Source organism: Pollachius pollachius, assembly GCF_949987615.1.
Source record: "Pollachius pollachius genome assembly, chromosome: 4".
Classification (NCBI taxonomy): Eukaryota; Metazoa; Chordata; class Actinopteri; order Gadiformes; family Gadidae; genus Pollachius; species Pollachius pollachius.
This window is the reverse complement of record NC_136937.1, coordinates 28,070,778-28,088,113: the sequence shown is the minus strand read 5'-3', so window position 1 is coordinate 28,088,113 and position 17,336 is coordinate 28,070,778. Positions and strand designations below refer to the sequence as shown.

At 42.9% G+C, this 17,336-nt stretch overlaps 1 protein-coding gene across 1 annotated transcript; it reads right to left on the bottom strand.

The window, feature by feature from the left end:
• Positions 1-1,440: 1,440 nt before the first annotated feature.
• Positions 1,441-15,241, bottom strand: acp2 (acid phosphatase 2, lysosomal). The gene is made up of 13 exons (XM_079735950.1): positions 15,019-15,241; positions 12,004-12,099; positions 11,772-11,858; positions 11,278-11,338; positions 9,257-9,348; positions 8,899-8,997; positions 8,613-8,702; positions 7,230-7,313; positions 6,675-6,723; positions 6,163-6,251; positions 5,739-5,845; positions 4,093-4,271; positions 1,441-3,082 (listed from the first exon to the last, which is right to left on the bottom strand). The coding sequence occupies exons 1-13, from the start codon at positions 15,109-15,111 to the stop codon at positions 2,928-2,930; spliced, it is 1,281 nt and encodes a 426-aa protein (XP_079592076.1). The 5' UTR covers positions 15,112-15,241; the 3' UTR covers positions 1,441-2,927.
• Between the last annotated feature and the right edge of the window lie 2,095 nt (positions 15,242-17,336).

Sequence of the window (17,336 nt, the reverse complement as noted above, 5' to 3'; positions counted from 1 at the left end):
TTTCCACCGGAGAAGGACGTCGACATCTAAATCATTAAAACTAACTTTACGTCAAACTGACTTCACTCGTGTTATCATTGTCTTGGTTCACACACAGTAAATTGTGATATTTGAGGGGAACTGGTATCTTGGTCAATAATACGTCGAGCAGGGGACAGTGATGCCAGCTTGGGTCCAATTTCCCGTTGCAGCCAGTGTTGCTTGATTGCGCGGGAAATCTGGCCCAATCTGGCAACGCTAGAAGGTGACCCAACATCATGACGCAAGGGCGAATGTACGTCCTAGTGTCTAACCAAACGCTCGAAACCGCATCTCGATGACGTCCAAGTGTCTAACCAAACGCTCGAAACCGCATCTCCAGTCTGGCTCAAGGTTGAACCAGGATATTGACGAGTGAAGACTAATATGTACAATAATTATTATTATATTATTATAACGTTCACAGGACATGGATATTTCGTTACCGCATCAGAAACAGGCTAACTTAACATAAACTCTGATGTGTCTGAAACAACCACAGTGTAGTTCCTAATGTACAATATAGGGTCATAATCATACCTACTGAGAATTTCCTGAACATGCATCAACCACAGCAGGCCATTCTCATTTCCAGGAAGAGGACTGAACCAAGGACGTTATAATACTGGGTACGCGTTTCTTCCCTTTACTGCTCATTTATTTATCAGGAAAAGAGGGCAGAGGATAACAACGCAGGGAAGGTACATAATTAAGACTGGCAAATTGGTCAGATCCTGTAAAAGTGTTTTTTCCATCATTTTGAGTAGATTTAAGAGGAACCTGGACTACTGGCGAATTTAAAACAGAACAACAGAAATGTATCTGGAGATATTCTTAGAGCAAACCCACAAAAACAATTTGGGAACATTTAATTAATTAAGGTTTTCCATGCAACGACTTGGCAGGTCATTCAACACATGTACACAGCAGATATTACAACAAATGTGTAATACCAAACAATGCAACATTTGCTATAAATCCCAGAAAAGCAGTTTAGATAGTATTTTTTAGGGGGCAGGATAGTCTAGTGGTTGAACCACTCCCAGCCTGAAAGGTCCTGGGTTCACCAAAGTCCACAGCAACTCTATCTGCAACTAAAGGCTCTGCAGGAAAACAAATAAGATTATTTGAGTCTCAATTGAATGAAATTCTCAACAAGTTTCTGGTTTGAGTGTGACTGCCTCTGTATGAAACAATTTAGTTTAAGACCTCCCGGTTTATTTCTGACCAATCAGGGCAACTCCTCCCTAATTGCAGTCAATCACAGGTGATTGACTCCACTCCTTAATGGTGGAGAAAAGTAGGGAGGGAGGCGGGGTTTAACATTTTTTTAATCTTGCGTTCCTCCACTTTCTCTCTTAATAACCCATTTAATTTGACTGTAATTGTTGGATGAATGAATGAATAAGTAGTCCTTGTGCATCAAGCCTCTTTATTTCAAATGCATTAAATATCCCTTAATAAATGATATGAATAATACTTTCAGTCAGTGACGTCTCTACATTCATTTAACATTGGATCACAATGACACCAAATAAAAACCTAATTGTTATTTCAATGGTTTAAACAAATACACATTTGCAATTCAAGTTTAATTTCGTCGGCAGCTCATAACACGAATTAGGGGTCGGTCCAATGTGATTTTCTTCACTCGATTAGTCTACTACCTTACAAGTACCTACAAGGAGCAGACCCATAATTAGTGTGATTAGTGACATCTGTGTTTGTCCTACAATAAGTGTGTTTCCATCTCCCATTTTGCGCTTTAACTGTCTTTCGCATTTGTCAAAAACCACCTCAAGTGAGCGGATAAACGTTTTTGCGAATTAGAATATTTTTATGCAAATTTTGCATTTTTTTGTTTACTGATTCGATACTTCAAAATTCGCATAAAATCAGGGGGATGGAAACGCAGCTAGTGACACCTCTGTGAATAGGATCTAAAGTTCCTCTTCTTTTCTGAAAAAAAAAACACTGAAAAATAAACTGAAATCAATTTGTATTCACTTTTTTAATACTTTGATGAACTCAGAAATGTTGGATTATGTCTTAATTATCAGAATAATTAAAGTGATTTTAAGGCATGACTGTAGGCACCCATGAAAGGAAAATGGGACGCACAAAGATGTTCCAAGAGCTGTTCAAAGCGCCAAAAGACAACACGCGTGTGAAATGAAAAGGATAATTAACTGATCCGTCTACCATGTAACATGTCCACGCACGAGGCCGACATCCACACGCAACATACGGTCTCGACAGGCAAATTATCATAAACATAAGCTCTTAATCCGATCCTAAAGCAGAATATGGCAGGTTGAGAAAACATTTAAGCAGTTACTTCAATTTAATTACAGGAACATTCAGCGACATGCGAAACGCATGACCAACCCTGTACTGGAAAGGACCCTGTTTGGACGCTATCACAAAGCCTGTGATAGACCGGGTGGTCCGGTTTTTCCCCAAGAAGCGCTGTTAGAAGACCTATGTTGAACTGTGATGCTGTTGAGTAGTGGCCGTAGAGTACCCATTATACCTGAGTATTTAAATGGAATTGCACTTAAGTGTGTGTTCATGTTTAACTTTGAATCTGTATTTTGTTTGTACTTTTTAAAGGACTTTACAATAAGAAACACCGGTCCCTCGGGGAAGGTCGTTCTTATCAGTTTTGTCCACTTGGGAGAAAAGAGTTTTGCTTAGAAATTCTTCGTTTTTTCTTTTGATCTAAAAGGTGTAAAATGGCGTCCACGGTCAACGTCTCCGACCACAATGAAACAACTTATCTGCGACCCGAGTGGGAAGGGGAAACCATTTTTTAAAACTTTTGGTGTCCAATTCACTCAGAGGTCGTCGCAGTCGCTGCTGTCCCACAGGTCGGCCACGCCCCTTCGGGGGAGGAGCTTGCCCCTCTGTCAGGAGTGATACTCGGCGCCTACGCCCTCTTGGTTGGTCACGTGACGGTATCCATGGCTGGTGATTGGCTGCTTCTGCCGGCAGAGGAGCGCGGTAATCAGGACCAGGAGGAAGATGAGGAGGGCGCTGGACACGGCCAGCGCCACCACCACCTCTGTAGACGGAGGAGGAGGAGGAGGAGTTTAAGGCCACACTTATGAAAGATAAGTCTTAAAGAAGTGCACTTAAACCACGATACAACACGGTTTGGCATGCCGCAAATTCAGATGTAATCCAGATTTCCAGTGTGCCAATCTTCGAGGAGTGATTTTTACGAAATTACATATAAAGCACACAAGTTAAGTGTTTTATCTGCTTTTGTCCAACCGTCAAGACAACACAAGAAAAAACACAATTTCCTGTTGGAAAACAAGTTCAAAACAGATAGATTTTTATAAACTTTTCAGTTTTCTGTGTATTATATTTTGATTTATTCATGACATTTGAAATAGATATTTAAAAAACGGTTACATCATGACATTCTGGATTTGATTTAATCTTTTTAAACTGTGGGGAGAATTTGATTTCAGAAACATAATAATAATAATAATAATAATAATAATAATAATAATAGGTGTGAACACAGCCAGAGGAGGAAAGGATTTATCTGATGCGGAGGCTTGCGTCTGAATAATATTTCAGTGCCCCAAGATTGTAAAGGAGATACAATACAATACAGTGTAAGGGAAAACAGCATCTCACACACACACACACACACACAGAAACTAGGTCATCCATGTGTGCCTGAGCCATGATCATGTTTCATGTCACCTGAATATTGGGCTTTGTCTTTTTGTTTTGTCTGGTGTGTACAGTACGACTTCTCACTGCTGTAACCTTTTAAACTTCCCTGAGGCAGCCCACCTGAATATATATTTATTTATTTATTTGATGTTATTTTATGCGTTGATTAAATTTGTTTATGAATTAGTCTGCCAAATTCACCTACCCAAATAAGAACAAACTTAATTATAAAAAAATATTTATAATAATTAGCAAGGCGCCAAGATGCCGAAACCTGGGTATACCGACACGAGATATTAAAGTTTCTGAACGATTTTTGCTGCTTTTGCAAAAACAAGCCATTTTTCCAATCCCTTGTTGTTTTTGGTGTTTGCCACAAACCTTTGTCATTGAACGACGAGGGCAGCTGGCACTCCTTCTCCAAGTCATCCGGTATGAAGGGGGCTGTGATTCTGATGTAGTCTTCCAGAGGGCAGTCCTGAGAACAGCCGGGCAGGGCCACCGCGTACGGCTCTGGCAGGCTGCTGTCGTTGCGGTAGAACATGGAGACGGACATGGATCTGGAAGAGGGAAGGGAGTCGAAGACACAAGATGGGACGGTGAAAAGACGATGGAAATATACCAAATAGATTATTTCTGATTTTCTTTTTAATTTTGAAGCAGGATATATAGCTAATTAGTATATGCTACACGTGAACCTCCTACGATGGCGCAATTTGATTGGTTTGCTATCTCGGGATATTGGGCAATATCCCATGATTGAGATCGCAAACTCGGGATATGTTTTTGCCCGTGCTGGTCGTCCCGTCATGCTAATAAAAACAAATAAATCCCATCAAAAAGTGTTATCTTGTTTATTTTTGGACTGTTCACGTGTATAATTTACAAAACAATTATTCACCTCAATTATTCACCTCAACCTTCGGTCTCGGGGGCTATTAACCACTATTCACTTCGCCTTCGGCGAATAATTGTTAAATAGTCCTTGATATAGTCTTTTGACAACAAAGGTGTCTGGACCGGGTAGGCGGTGTTCACCTGCGTTTGACACGTTCTTTATAATGACCCGGAACGTCCAGGCATCAAAACTGAAAGTTACATTTAGAGCAGCCTACTGCTGCTGTGATGGTGGATCAAAACGATCACACATCTCCATAGCAGTTTATATCGTTTTAAATATATACCTTTAAGTCAGAAAGATAATGGATATCCATCTGATATTCACATCGAATCACAGCGATCCGAGGCTGGGAACTAAAGACGTGCTCCCCGGTAGGAGTCCCTAGTGTCTAGCGACGTGATACCAGCCCAGGAGACGAGGTCGGGCAGCAGCACTCCTCTCTATAGAGCCATCAATTGGTCTGTATTTCTACACAAGACGCGAATTACAAAAAAAGGACCCTGCCCTAATCAACAGCATCACTAAAACACAATTAACCCTGCAATGAACCCAGCTGTCTAGAAGCGTTTCCCGCTAGCTCTACCACAGTAAAAGAGCAGGGGGGAAAACAGCCTGGCCAGTTGTGCTCCGGTGGGGTGAGACGCACATAGAGAGTGTGTAATCCAGGTAAAACTTACTTTCAATATTGGTGGAAACTTTTGCAGACTTAAAAAAAAAAATAAATACCTGATTGAAGGGCGCTTATGTCGTCTCTATCATTAGTCTATGGGCCATAATTATTTAAACGGAACAGGACTTGTCTAAGTTGGCAAACTGCATATTAGAAACACGGCATTGTTGCCTAGACGAGGTCATGTGCGGTCATACACGCTACAGTGACTGCTTTCACCAGCAGCTCAGCTTTTATGCTATATTTAATAACATCATTTAAAAATACCGTCTTATACTGTATACCCCTGTGAAATGCATGAAGGTATGACAAAATGTATAACTCTCAAAACGTGTGTGTGTCTGTGTCTGTGTGTGTGTGTGTGTGTGTGTGTGTGTGTGTGTGTGTGTGTGTGTGTGTGTGTGTGTGTGTGTGTGTGTGTGTGTGTGTGTGTGTGTGTGTGTGTTGAAGTCTCACCCGTTGTCCTCTCTGTAGAGCTCGATCATGTGACAGGAGGCGTAGGGGGGCTGGATGCCGTTGAACACGCTCATGCTGGACTGCAGCGCCACCACAGTAGTGTCATGCTGTAGTGCACACACACACACGCACACACGCACACACACAATAATATCAAGTTAGTTTGGTTTACTTTTGCTTTGCCAAAATCCCACTACAGGATGGTCAATGGTCGATACTCGGTGAGTATTGATCAGCGGTCTCTATGGAGATGGGGAAATCACAATCCACGCCTGCCTTGATTTTCCAACATATCCAACACAATGTCTGCATTGCTGTCATCAGCAGAGAGAAATGCCGAAAAGTTTGCCGAATTTATTTTTTCCACAGCAAGTATACTGCCCTCTTCAGGACCGATGAGGTCATAGCATGGCAGTTAGCTTACCGCCGAGAGCATCATCATCTTGAGCGGCTCGTTGGAGCTTGGCTCAGCCCTCTTGGAAAGGCTCTTCACTATTTCCCCCAGCAACACACCTGAATCATAAAATAAAAAAAAATCTAATTAGACAATTTGATCAACTGTTGGGAAACTCTTGCGTATCACGGCGACAGTGAGTCAAAGTAGTAAGAGGAGTCATTTCCACTGGCCATGTCGGTCGTTAAAACAATTTAGGAATCCTTGCAGATTTTCTATAACGTTTGTCTGTTGTTGTGTAATGCAGCCACAAGGGGGCGACGTGAGCAAACGCTCCATAACCAGCTCAGAGCAGTGACAGTCACGGTATCGGGACTTGCTCTTCTTTCTCAACAAACCTATTTAAAGCTATAAGCTAGTCACAGCAACAACTAAGCAAATACTTTTTCACAGTGCTTGGCTCATGTGAATTAACAGATATGTACACAACTCATTTACAGATCCGTATTAGCTTCCACACACACAAACAAAAACAAACTCACCTCCCTGCAGCCTGCACTTCTCCTTGTGCTTGTAGATGTCAAACATGATCTGTGTGTGAAAATGTTCATTAACACAATGTCAACATGTGTCCCCTTTACATTTCACCCCCCATCCATTTTAATGTCACGTCAAACCATCATGTGGTTTGAAACTAGTGATTAGTCGCGAGTGGTAAAACTTTTCATTTTTCACTTCATTCATTTTATCTTGCCAGACCCCACAACATTCTTACCTTGCTACACAACAGCTACAGCTGCAAAGCTATTGCCGACAATTTTCCGAGGGGCCGTTGGATATTACATAGGGGGGACGGCTGGTAACATTGAGGCTTGTTCATGTTTAATCCCAGGATGTCCAATGAACTTTAGCTCTAACTGTCCAAATAATATTTAATTTAAAGTTAACACTTCAAAGTATACAATTCAAAACTTTGTTATTCCAGCCCCCCAAAAGAAACCTAATTGTGCCCCTCCCAGGAACTAGTTTCACCTCCTGGTTTCTAGCCAACCACAGGTGATATTGCAGGGCAACGGAGGTCACCCTTCTGCACAAACCTGGAATGCAAAGTCCTTCAGTATCTTCAGCTTCTCCATGACGTCTTCTGTCACCCACGCTGGAGCGGTGAGGTTGTGGCGTGACTATACATGCACACAGACACATTTTACACGCAATTGTCAACATCAATCCAATGGGTTGATTTAGCTTTGCTAGCATATTTTATCTGAAATATTGAAACAAAGCCAAATCGGTCTGGTTTAGTGCGTTCTTGTAAAAAGCCTCATCGATAGTATGACTCAGAGCCTGGACACAGACTCTTCCCTCCAACTGCTGTCCATCGTGTGTTCTCACACGCACAGGCGCACACACACACACACACACACACACACACACACACACACACACACACACACACACACACACACACACACACACACACACACACACACACACACACACACACACACACACACACACACACACGTTGTCTCTCATCCAACCCCCACATCATTCCTCTGCAAAGTTCACCTCTCAGTGCACTTTCAGATCTCGTTCTTGTAATGTACATCATCGTTCAATCATTTTGCTGATCTCATTAAAGAAGTGTTCTGCAAAAGACGTGGCCTTAGGGATGTTATGTTGTCAAGCGCAGGTCTTTTGTGAATGCTATACGCAAGGTATTCAATTGAGATCAAGCCTTGATATGTCCTTTGACATTTGACATGAGATTTAAATGTCCCAACATCTTAGAGGATGTCATGTTGTTGGTCCAAAGGTAACTTTAAGGATGCCATCTCTTTTCTAATCACTAGCATTTTCCCACCGTATGCATCTTTGATTGGCTGTTAATTATCCATGGTGGAACTTATAACGTGTATTCATGTTTTTGTATCGTAATAGATTATAGCGAGACCTTAAAGTAAAAGAATATATATATAAATACAACGGGAAAGTGGTTCTATAAACACAAGCCTTCGTTCGCACTACTGCTTTCTGGAGTGTTGCATTCGTCATGGGACACCACACAACCACTCCGGTTCATAATGGATCCTACTTTAATCTCAAAAGGTTAACTCGCGTAGCGCATGCAACCTTTTTTTAGATATTTTCAGTACTTTCACTAAGCAGTCGTTATCTGTGGTTGCTTCGAAAGAAAGCATGATTGACTAACATACAGCAAAAAAAAGAGGATCCATCCTTTTTTGCTTGTGGTCTACAGTGAGACACAGAGATCTTCTCCGGTACAGGTGATAAGCTCGTCTGGGCTTCTGACTTCAGGGTATTTTTGCAGACTTTCGATAAAAAAAAACAGTAACGCCCTTTTGCATTTGCATGTGAGAGCACGTGCACGCCGCTTGTGTGTGCGCGTGTGCCCATGAATGCATGCATTTGTCTGTTTGTGTGCGCGTTTATCTATTAGGGTGAGTGTGTGTTCTCACCTCGCAAAAGAGCGTGTCGTAGACGCTCCACACCGTCTCCACGCTGGTGTTGTTCTGCCCCGTCTTGTTATGCACCATTTTCATAAAGTCCTCAAAACAGAAACACCATCCCGTTGTTATTGACGGTGCGCAGCGCACAAACACCTTGGTAGCGGTGCTACATTGTCTTCACTCAACTCATGCCGCTTTTGTAAAGGTGAAATAGGCAAGCAAATTATTTTTGCGTCGGCGGCCGTGCGCTTGGGCCTTCAGAGCCTGTGAGCGCGCGGGTTCAGGGGAGGTTTACCGAGTACTTGTTGGTCATGTTGATGAACTCCGGGCTTTTCTCCGTCTCGGTCATCAGCTGCTTGTAGCGTGGGCAGTTATTCGTCGGGAAGGACAGCAGCTACACACAAATGGGGTAGAGGCTCAGATAAATACACTTTGTTTCCGCTGGTAAACACGACCAAACAAAAAGGACAACATACAAGAGAGAAAAATTGAGAATCGATGAGAACCAAGACATAGAAAATAAATGACAGAGAGACAGACTACAGATGGATAGAAAACGGGACACACCCATTTGGTTTGTGTGTCTTAGAGACGGAGGTATTGTATTGTAACAGAGCCCACCGCCCAAAACCACCCATCCACCAGGCACCTACGTTCTCTTGGTCCTGGGGCACGGTGTGGACCGGTATCGGCTGCCATTTCAGGTCCGGGTTGAAGATCTGTTGACCACTGGGGGGGTAGAGAGCTGTGGGGGGGGACACCGAATAATGATTAATGATCATGGTCATGAAGGGAAACACTGCAATGCAGATAAAGTCATGAGTTGGATGACCTATTAGTGCCATGGATTGATCCTCGACCAAATCCTAAATAACATGCGCATTTTTTAAATGTAGGATACGATGTAAATATGGAAGAATTGCTCAAATTACTCTCTGTGAGTTAAAGCAGTCTACTGCATGAGTTACCCGTTATTGGCTTTTTAAGGTCACCAGGTAACGTCAATCAAACGTTCAGCCTACATCCCAGCCCCTAATCTGGTTGCAGCGATTAGAGACGGCCAAAGCCTGAACCACGACTTTGACCCACGGGAAGATAGGGCTGGGCGATTAATCGAATTTCGATCTCGATTTCAATTCTAGCGTCAAACGATAACAAAACTAATACAATCAAGTTTTTGTTTTTTTTATTAAATGTTGTATAGAAAGTGCAGAAGAACAGCTGGATACATATCTGTACATTATTTTAGATTTTAAAATTTTCTTTTTGACCATTTTGTGTATTTTTAAGGCGATATTTCAAAGTTCTCAGTTAGAAAGTGTTTTTGGGAGACATGCTGAATAAATACATCATGTTTTAAAACTCGAAAATAATCGTTTGAATAATCGTAATTTCAATATTGACCAAAATAATCGGGATTATGATTTTTTTCCATAATCGAGCAGCCCTACAGGAAGATATAAATAAGTCTATCAGAAGTTGGAGAGATTAAATTCAGTGGACAGGGGAGGTTTCCCTGGTTTAATGGAGAATGCTTTTGTGGGCTTTTTTTGTCGGTTGCAGTAACTGCATTCCTGGTTTTAGGAAGGCAGGAAGGCAGTTAATCACACAAAAACAAAAAGTTCAAGCAATTCGTCTTGCTGTTTGAGTGAGGGTGAGGAGGGTTGCTGGGCAACCTGGAACCAATTTCAACCAATCAGAATAGAAACCGCCAATTGTTCACCAGAGATCGTGCTTATCCACTTTAGTATTTCTTTAAAGTAGTTATTTGAAGAGTTGTCAATTTTTTTACTTTTATGTGCTGCTAACAACGTATTTGATAAAACCATTTCGCTTTAACCTTTCGGTTTTAAGTAAAACTCATAACTCAGTCCATGTATTTGAATGACACTAAAGGAATGGACCCTGTGTATGAGTCCACACTCACAACCCTTTGCCGATTGTTTTTGGCGCAAACATTGGCATATACTCAAAACAGAGTCTGACTTCCTCATTCTGCCATGAAATGGGGTATCATCGCAAAAGTGTGCGGTTGCCCTCCTGAGTTCCGGTTAGGTTCATTTCTGAAAACTTATCGCAACCCGCTTCCCTTTTTACCAGCCCACATAATATACACTTGTCAGTACATCAAACACGTATATAAACCTTCCCCTCAGCAGGACTAAATCAGCAAAATGTGCAAAAAGAATCAAGGTTTTTGAGGATACGTTCACTATCTCCCGCCCTTATAAGTGCTGCCAAATTAATGCAGAGCTGCCACTTGTTAGGACGTGAATGATCGAGAATTAATCACTTTGAAAACAATTCTAATTGCCGCTCTCTTGCATTATTTACAACTGGTAGTAACGAATGATGTGGTCGCAATTGATGAGGTCAACTGCAGCCCCTCAGAACACCCCTGTTTTGTCATGTGACATGGGGCTGCTGAAGTGGAGCATGGCGGCACACCGCCAACCAACGCCTTGTTTTGGGGGGGCGGGGGGAGGGACCCTGAGAGAGCGATGGATCTATATTTTTGTTGGCCCTGATGCGACCTAGGAAATCATTACCTTGCATCCGCATCAATTAAATGGTCCAAGTCTTGAGTCCTGGTGGTAGTCGTTTACTTAAAAGTAGAAGTACGACTCCTACAAGTACAAATACTGCTGTGTTGTGGAAGGAAAGGCTCTCCTACCTGCAAGGTTGGCCTCCGCGCTCATCAAGGTGCGGTCGTAGTCTGTACTGCGTACGTGCACCTGAAAACACAATCGAAGAAAGGACTGGATGAATATCCCCCCCCAAATCGACGGAACGAGGAATACAGCAGCTATGGAGATGGCTGCTACCCGATCCTGAATCCCCGCCCACTGTTCTGAGAGGGTCAAAGTGACATTTACTTGTATAGCACAGTATCATACACATTGGTTATTCAACGTGCTTTAAAGGCCTTAAATCATGAAGTGAAATCAAATACAAAATGTCAGAATGATAAACAGGCCAGCTTTTTTTTTGAGCTTCTCAAAAATGTATGTTTAAAATGTTGACCTGACGTGTAGCAATGGTTGCAATGGTTTCACTTCTCGAGAAATCTTTGACTTGTCAGAAACCATGACGACCTCCAAAACATTTTAAACATCCATCCATTTTTTTTAATGTCTAACGCTAGCCCTGTATTGTAACACGGCTCACCTCTCGACGGTGGTACGTTTCGTTCAGAAACCCCTTGTATCGCCCCCGGAGGAACTGGCCCAGGTTATAGTGTTGTCTCATGCCCTCCTGAGCACAGAAACACAAAAAGGCAAACAAACAAACACAAGAACCGTCCAAATGAAATCACTGGCCACCTGGAGTTGCCTTGTTGCAAGGTTGTCAAAAGTCGGCGCGTAAAACTTTGCCCGAGTCTCTGTTTCCTGAAGCTTACCTGCGACAGTTGGCCGTAGCCTTGTGGCCACGCACTCTCCTGGTAGGGGTCTGTAGGGTACGCCTTGATGGCTGATCTGTCGCCGTGGCGAAACAGCTGACCCATAGGAAGGTGGCGATCGGAGGGTGGCGCCGCGAACAGACAAAAGATGAAACAGGTGGCTGCGTTAGCAGACAGTAACCAACCTAGGACTATGGATGGTTAACAGGGCTATCGTTCAATTCACTTTCCACACAACAAGAAACGTTCAGTAACCGATGCAGCCATAGCATACATCTTTGCAGAAATAGATGTTATAATAGCAAGACAAGAAACATTAAGGTGGCCGGTGCACTGTTTATTTCTTTATCTGAGGAAAAGACACGTGCCGTGTTCGACGTTCATCTGGCTGGATTTAGGAAGAGAATCAGTGGTAAGCTGAATGTGATGTCTGTCGAGGGCCTGGTTTCAAATCCACTGGTGGAAGCACAAGGCCAGTTGTATGACATGGACTGTAAAGACAGGCCAAGGTAAGGTTGGTCCAGGCTAGCTTTCTATGAAGCTTTCCTATTTCATAGAGAGCTAGCCTGGTTATTATTAGGACAGCACTGATAGCTCAAAGGTCAATGACAGCTCTGGAAACAGGCAGCGATTGAAGGACCCGCAAGGAGGTTGTACTTAACCACTAGACTCATGACACGGTCACCCTGATCGTGTGAGCTCATTATCAGTTTCCCTATGCAGACCAGTCAGCACCCACTCGCTCAGTGGAGGGAGTTTCAGATCAGGATACAAGGAGAACAACAGACCGCAGAATATTGTGAAACATTAAATAGACAAAGTAAAACTTTTAAATGACAAATCTGCAAAGAAGGCTATTCCAAGAGGAGATTATGTATTTTCCTTACTTCCAACCAGATTCAAGATTGTAGACAAGAAAAGGTCCATTTACACATCAATTGTTTGATAAGTGTAGTGGAGAGATGGAAACTCCTGTCTGGGAGGGAGGGGGATTTAATCAACTTAAAGTGGGGGTCAGAGACCGGGATCTGTTGTTGAGCTGTAAGACAAAATAAGAGCCATTTGATGTTAATACCAAACCGCTCAGTTGCTCCGTTAATTGATTGCTTTAAGAACAAAAGGGGGTTAGAGGAAGTGCTTGCAGGGAGGAGGATGAGAACAAGGTGAAGGAGTATACACATAAAGTGTTTGATCAACTCCTCCAGAGTAGTGGAGTGATGGAGAACGAGGTTTGGTAGGGAGGTTAAGCATATTTATCAATTTAAATCGGGGGTCTGAGAAAAGGATCCGGCAGGGTGTCTTCAACTAACAGTGCTCTGGCAGGGAGGGGGGAAAATAGCATGCAATGCCACACCCGTTGTTTGAAAATCACTTGCTTCCAAGCCAAAGACAGACTTGATATTCATTGAGAGAAAAAGGAAAACTTGAATATCTGGGTGGTCCCACAAGACTACTTCAATAGTGGAATCCTATCGAGCATATCACTTCATCAAATACAACAGCTAACTAGGCCAGGCCCCATTGTATATGGTATCTGGTCAAATCTTTGAGAACAATACGGCAGAACACCAAATTTAAGACTGGCCCACTTTTGTGGGATTTGTTCCATCTTAAAAACATGCATTCTAACCCAATTGAAGTCTGTGATATGATGGTTGAGATAAGGAAAGCCAATCGGCTCAGGGGCCTGTATTCAAACAGCCTGTACCCCCCCACTTCTTTCAATGGCATCACCATTAAGTGACCCAGTGCTATCAATAGTGCTGTTGAGTCACATCAAGGGACCATTACGCAAAGCATAACTTTTATTTGCCGGGTTTGAAGACTTAATATGGAGCTAAAAGTCCTTTATTGGCCTGATCCATAATAGACGTCATGTAAATGTTCAAATGTGTGCAGTGGTGATAATCAAATGGGTCCCTTTTGGGACCGTTTGAAGAAACATGAAGCAGCCATGCCTGCAAAACGTGGTAGAACTGGAAACTCCCATTGCACATTAGTGAGCTATATCTAACAAGCCATGGCCAGAAAATAAATATAGAGATGTTTGAAATATTTGTCAATTTTTCCAATGTGTTCCACATGACTGAAATTATAGATGTAGGAATATTTTCACCTGCTATATCAATGCTGACATGGCTTATGAGCCTAAAAGGTTGACCTTAGCTTACAAACTGTATGGGCTGGTTTCACTTCACCAAATGACCATTCATTCAGTTTAATGACACATGATATTGTGAAAATGTGAAAATGATACTTTGTCACTTCCCTTTTCTGGAACTTTATCCTCGACTCTAACGAAATATTAGTATTATACTGAATACATGGTGAATTAAAGCCAGAAATTGCCCAAGCTGTATTTAAATGTGCCGGACCATTGCTTCTGGAGGAATCAGAGGACAGTGAAAACCACTATGTATCATACCACACAGGACCCAAGTCAGCTCCCGAAACCTAACTCCCTATATGGGTCACGTTCGCAGTGAAACAAACAGTGAGCACTGGGAAGGCTTGCCCTGACGGTAGCTCAGAACTTCTGTATCTTTCACGTTGTTTCTTCTTTGCTGCCACTTGACGTCTTGCGTTACCAAAGCTGGCAGTAAAAACGTGTTGGCCTTAAACGTTCACCGCAAGTATACCCGATTGGAAGAGTCTAAGCCTGTATGCCAATTGTTCTGCAATTGTACCATTGTTGTAACATTTAACTTCTTCATTCCATTCGTGTAATAGTCCGTGGGCCTTTTTTCCTAATTTAATTGTCATCTGTTCTCCGCTCTTTAAACCGGTCTAGGAAGTACCATTGGACTGACAACAACAAAAAATGCATGGTATTGCTGTCAACAGGTTTAAGTTTTACAGGTATATCCACTATAATTTACAATAAATCTGGGCTTGAATTCAAGTACATTGGTTGATCAAACCTAATTGAAGAGACATTATACAGCCAGACAGAAAGACAGGCGCATGTCCTATTTATCAGGTGAGATGTTGTTGTCCGTCTCCAGCAGCACTCACCACAGTCACGTAGACCAGCCGTCTCTCTGCGGCCGCCTGGTCCACCGCGGAGGAGCCCAGAGCCAGGAAAAGCAGCACCGCGCCGGGCAACATGGTCGCTGTGCTGTCGACCAGTCGCTGTGTAGTACCGTGTAGTGATGCCTTTGTTTACGTTATGACCAGCAGTTAGCCTGCGTTTGCACTTCTGGGCGCACAGCTCGGTCCGCCGTTTAAACCCACACAGGCGGAAGTATGGTGGCAACGAGGGAGCACGTCACGTGGCCACCGTCAGCCAATAGGAGGGCTTCGCTGCTCTGGACGGATGAACAGAGAGGTCGGCTATATAAACAACCAAGAAAGGAAAGAGCGTTAAATGGGACGGTTTTTTTTATGGGGTTATAATAACGTAAGGTTGGTTATGATAGATCGCAGGCCAGGTGCTATATAATTTGACGCCCTAGGCGAGTGTTCCGAGCGAGGGGGGGGAGGGTTTCTCTATTCAGTTATACATATATAATATGCATATATAAACTAATGCCTGAATTGTCACTCGGGTTGGGATGGTTTAAAAAAGAAGTTTGTAGGCTCAGATTTATAAATAATATAGTTATTTATTATACAAATAATATAGTTATGTATACCCACATTATAATCGTTAGGTAAGGTTAGGTTTCGTCCACTAACTGGTGAAGCACCTTGTGGTGCATTATTGTCGCCACTCGAGGCCAGTATTGCTCCGCATTTGACGGTCCATTCTAAATCGGAAGGAACTTTACTATGACATTTCCTTTGAGTCAATATTAAATAAATAAATATGGCTATGAAATAAGTACAGAGATCAATAAATTAGGCAATAAATATTATTTTCAATTCATTTTTAAAAGGTCGTTTTCAAAAGGACTACTTTCATTTATTTCAGGGGACTTTTATTTTATAGTTTCTATCTTGGTATGATGTACAAATGAGTGGGGCGTTGTTTTCTCGGAAATAGTCAATTGAAATGGTTAGCTAACACAGTTTAGACATGTTACACACAGCATACAACATGTTGACCAGTTATACAAAAGAGTCATATATTGTTTAAAGTTTGATTCAAATTTTGAATACATAGTATTTTAAACATTAAATATTATTTTTAACATTTAAACAGTATGCTTCTTCCAATAGTTGGAAAGTTTCTGTTAAACCTGCTGATTTTTTGCTTAGCATAATGAAAACAACTATACACATGGCCAAACACAAACACACTCACTCACCCACTCACTCACCCACTCACTCACCCACCCACTCACTCACTCACTCACTCACTCACTCACTCACTCACTCACTCACTCACTCACTCACCCACCCACTCACTCACCCACCCACCCACTCACTCACTCACTCACTCACTCACTCACCCACCCACTCACTCACTCACTCACTCACTCACTCACTCACTCACTCACTCACTCACCCACTCACTCACTCACCCACCCACTCACTCACTCACCCACTCACTCACTCACCCACTCACTCACTCACTCACCCACTCACTCACTCACTCACTCACTCACTCACTCACTCACCCACTCACTCACCCACCCACTCACTCACTCACCCACTCACTCACTCACCCACTCACTCACTCACTCACTCACTCACTCACTCACTCACTCACTCACCCACCCACTCACTCACTCACCCACCCACTCACTCACCCACCCACCCACTCACTCACTCACCCACCCACTCACTCACCCACCCACTCACTCACTCACTCACTCACACACTCACTCACCCACCCACTCACCCACCCACTCACTCACTCACCCACTCACTCACTCACTCACCCACCCACTCACTCACTCACTCACTCACTCACTCACTCACTCACCCACCCACTCACTCACCCACTCACTCACTCACTCACTCACTCACCCACTCACTCACTCACTCACTCACTCACTCACTCACTCACTCACTCACTCACTCACTCACACAAAATACCACACACATACACACACACCAACACCATGCAAATACAAGCCATAATAATGGTTAACAGCCATAAAGATAATTCTTCATTTGAAAGTCCACACATTAATAGCATGAGGAGGATGTGCTGATCCCACGTTGTTTGTGCATGGAGTACAGCCATAGGGAAGGGATGGGCTGAAGACCTCATTTCAACACTTCCTTAGCTGTGAGGGAGCACTTTTCACTATGGACCAATGTCCAGACTTCCGCACCGAATGACTTCTTGTTGTCATGTGAGCTTGAAGACTGCTTGGTATCCAGCGCCCTGGTGTCCCTAGTCACATGCTTCCAAGTCAGTGAGGAGGTCTGAGGTCAATTTG

What these genes read in the sequence shown, in the direction of transcription:
- acp2 (XM_079735950.1), bottom strand. Translation starts at nt 15,111, where the DNA reads ATGTTGCCCGGCGCGGTGCTGCTTTTCCTGGCTCTGGGCTCCTCCGCG. An exon ending in GGCTGGTCTACGTGACTGTG is followed by an intron (nt 12,100 to 15,018) that starts GTGAGTGCTGCT and finishes CCTATGGGTCAG; the next exon opens with CTGTTTCGCCACGGCGACAG. An exon ending in AAACGTACCACCGTCGAGAG is followed by an intron (nt 11,339 to 11,771) that starts GTGAGCCGTGTT and finishes TTGTGTTTTCAG; the next exon opens with GTGCACGTACGCAGTACAGA.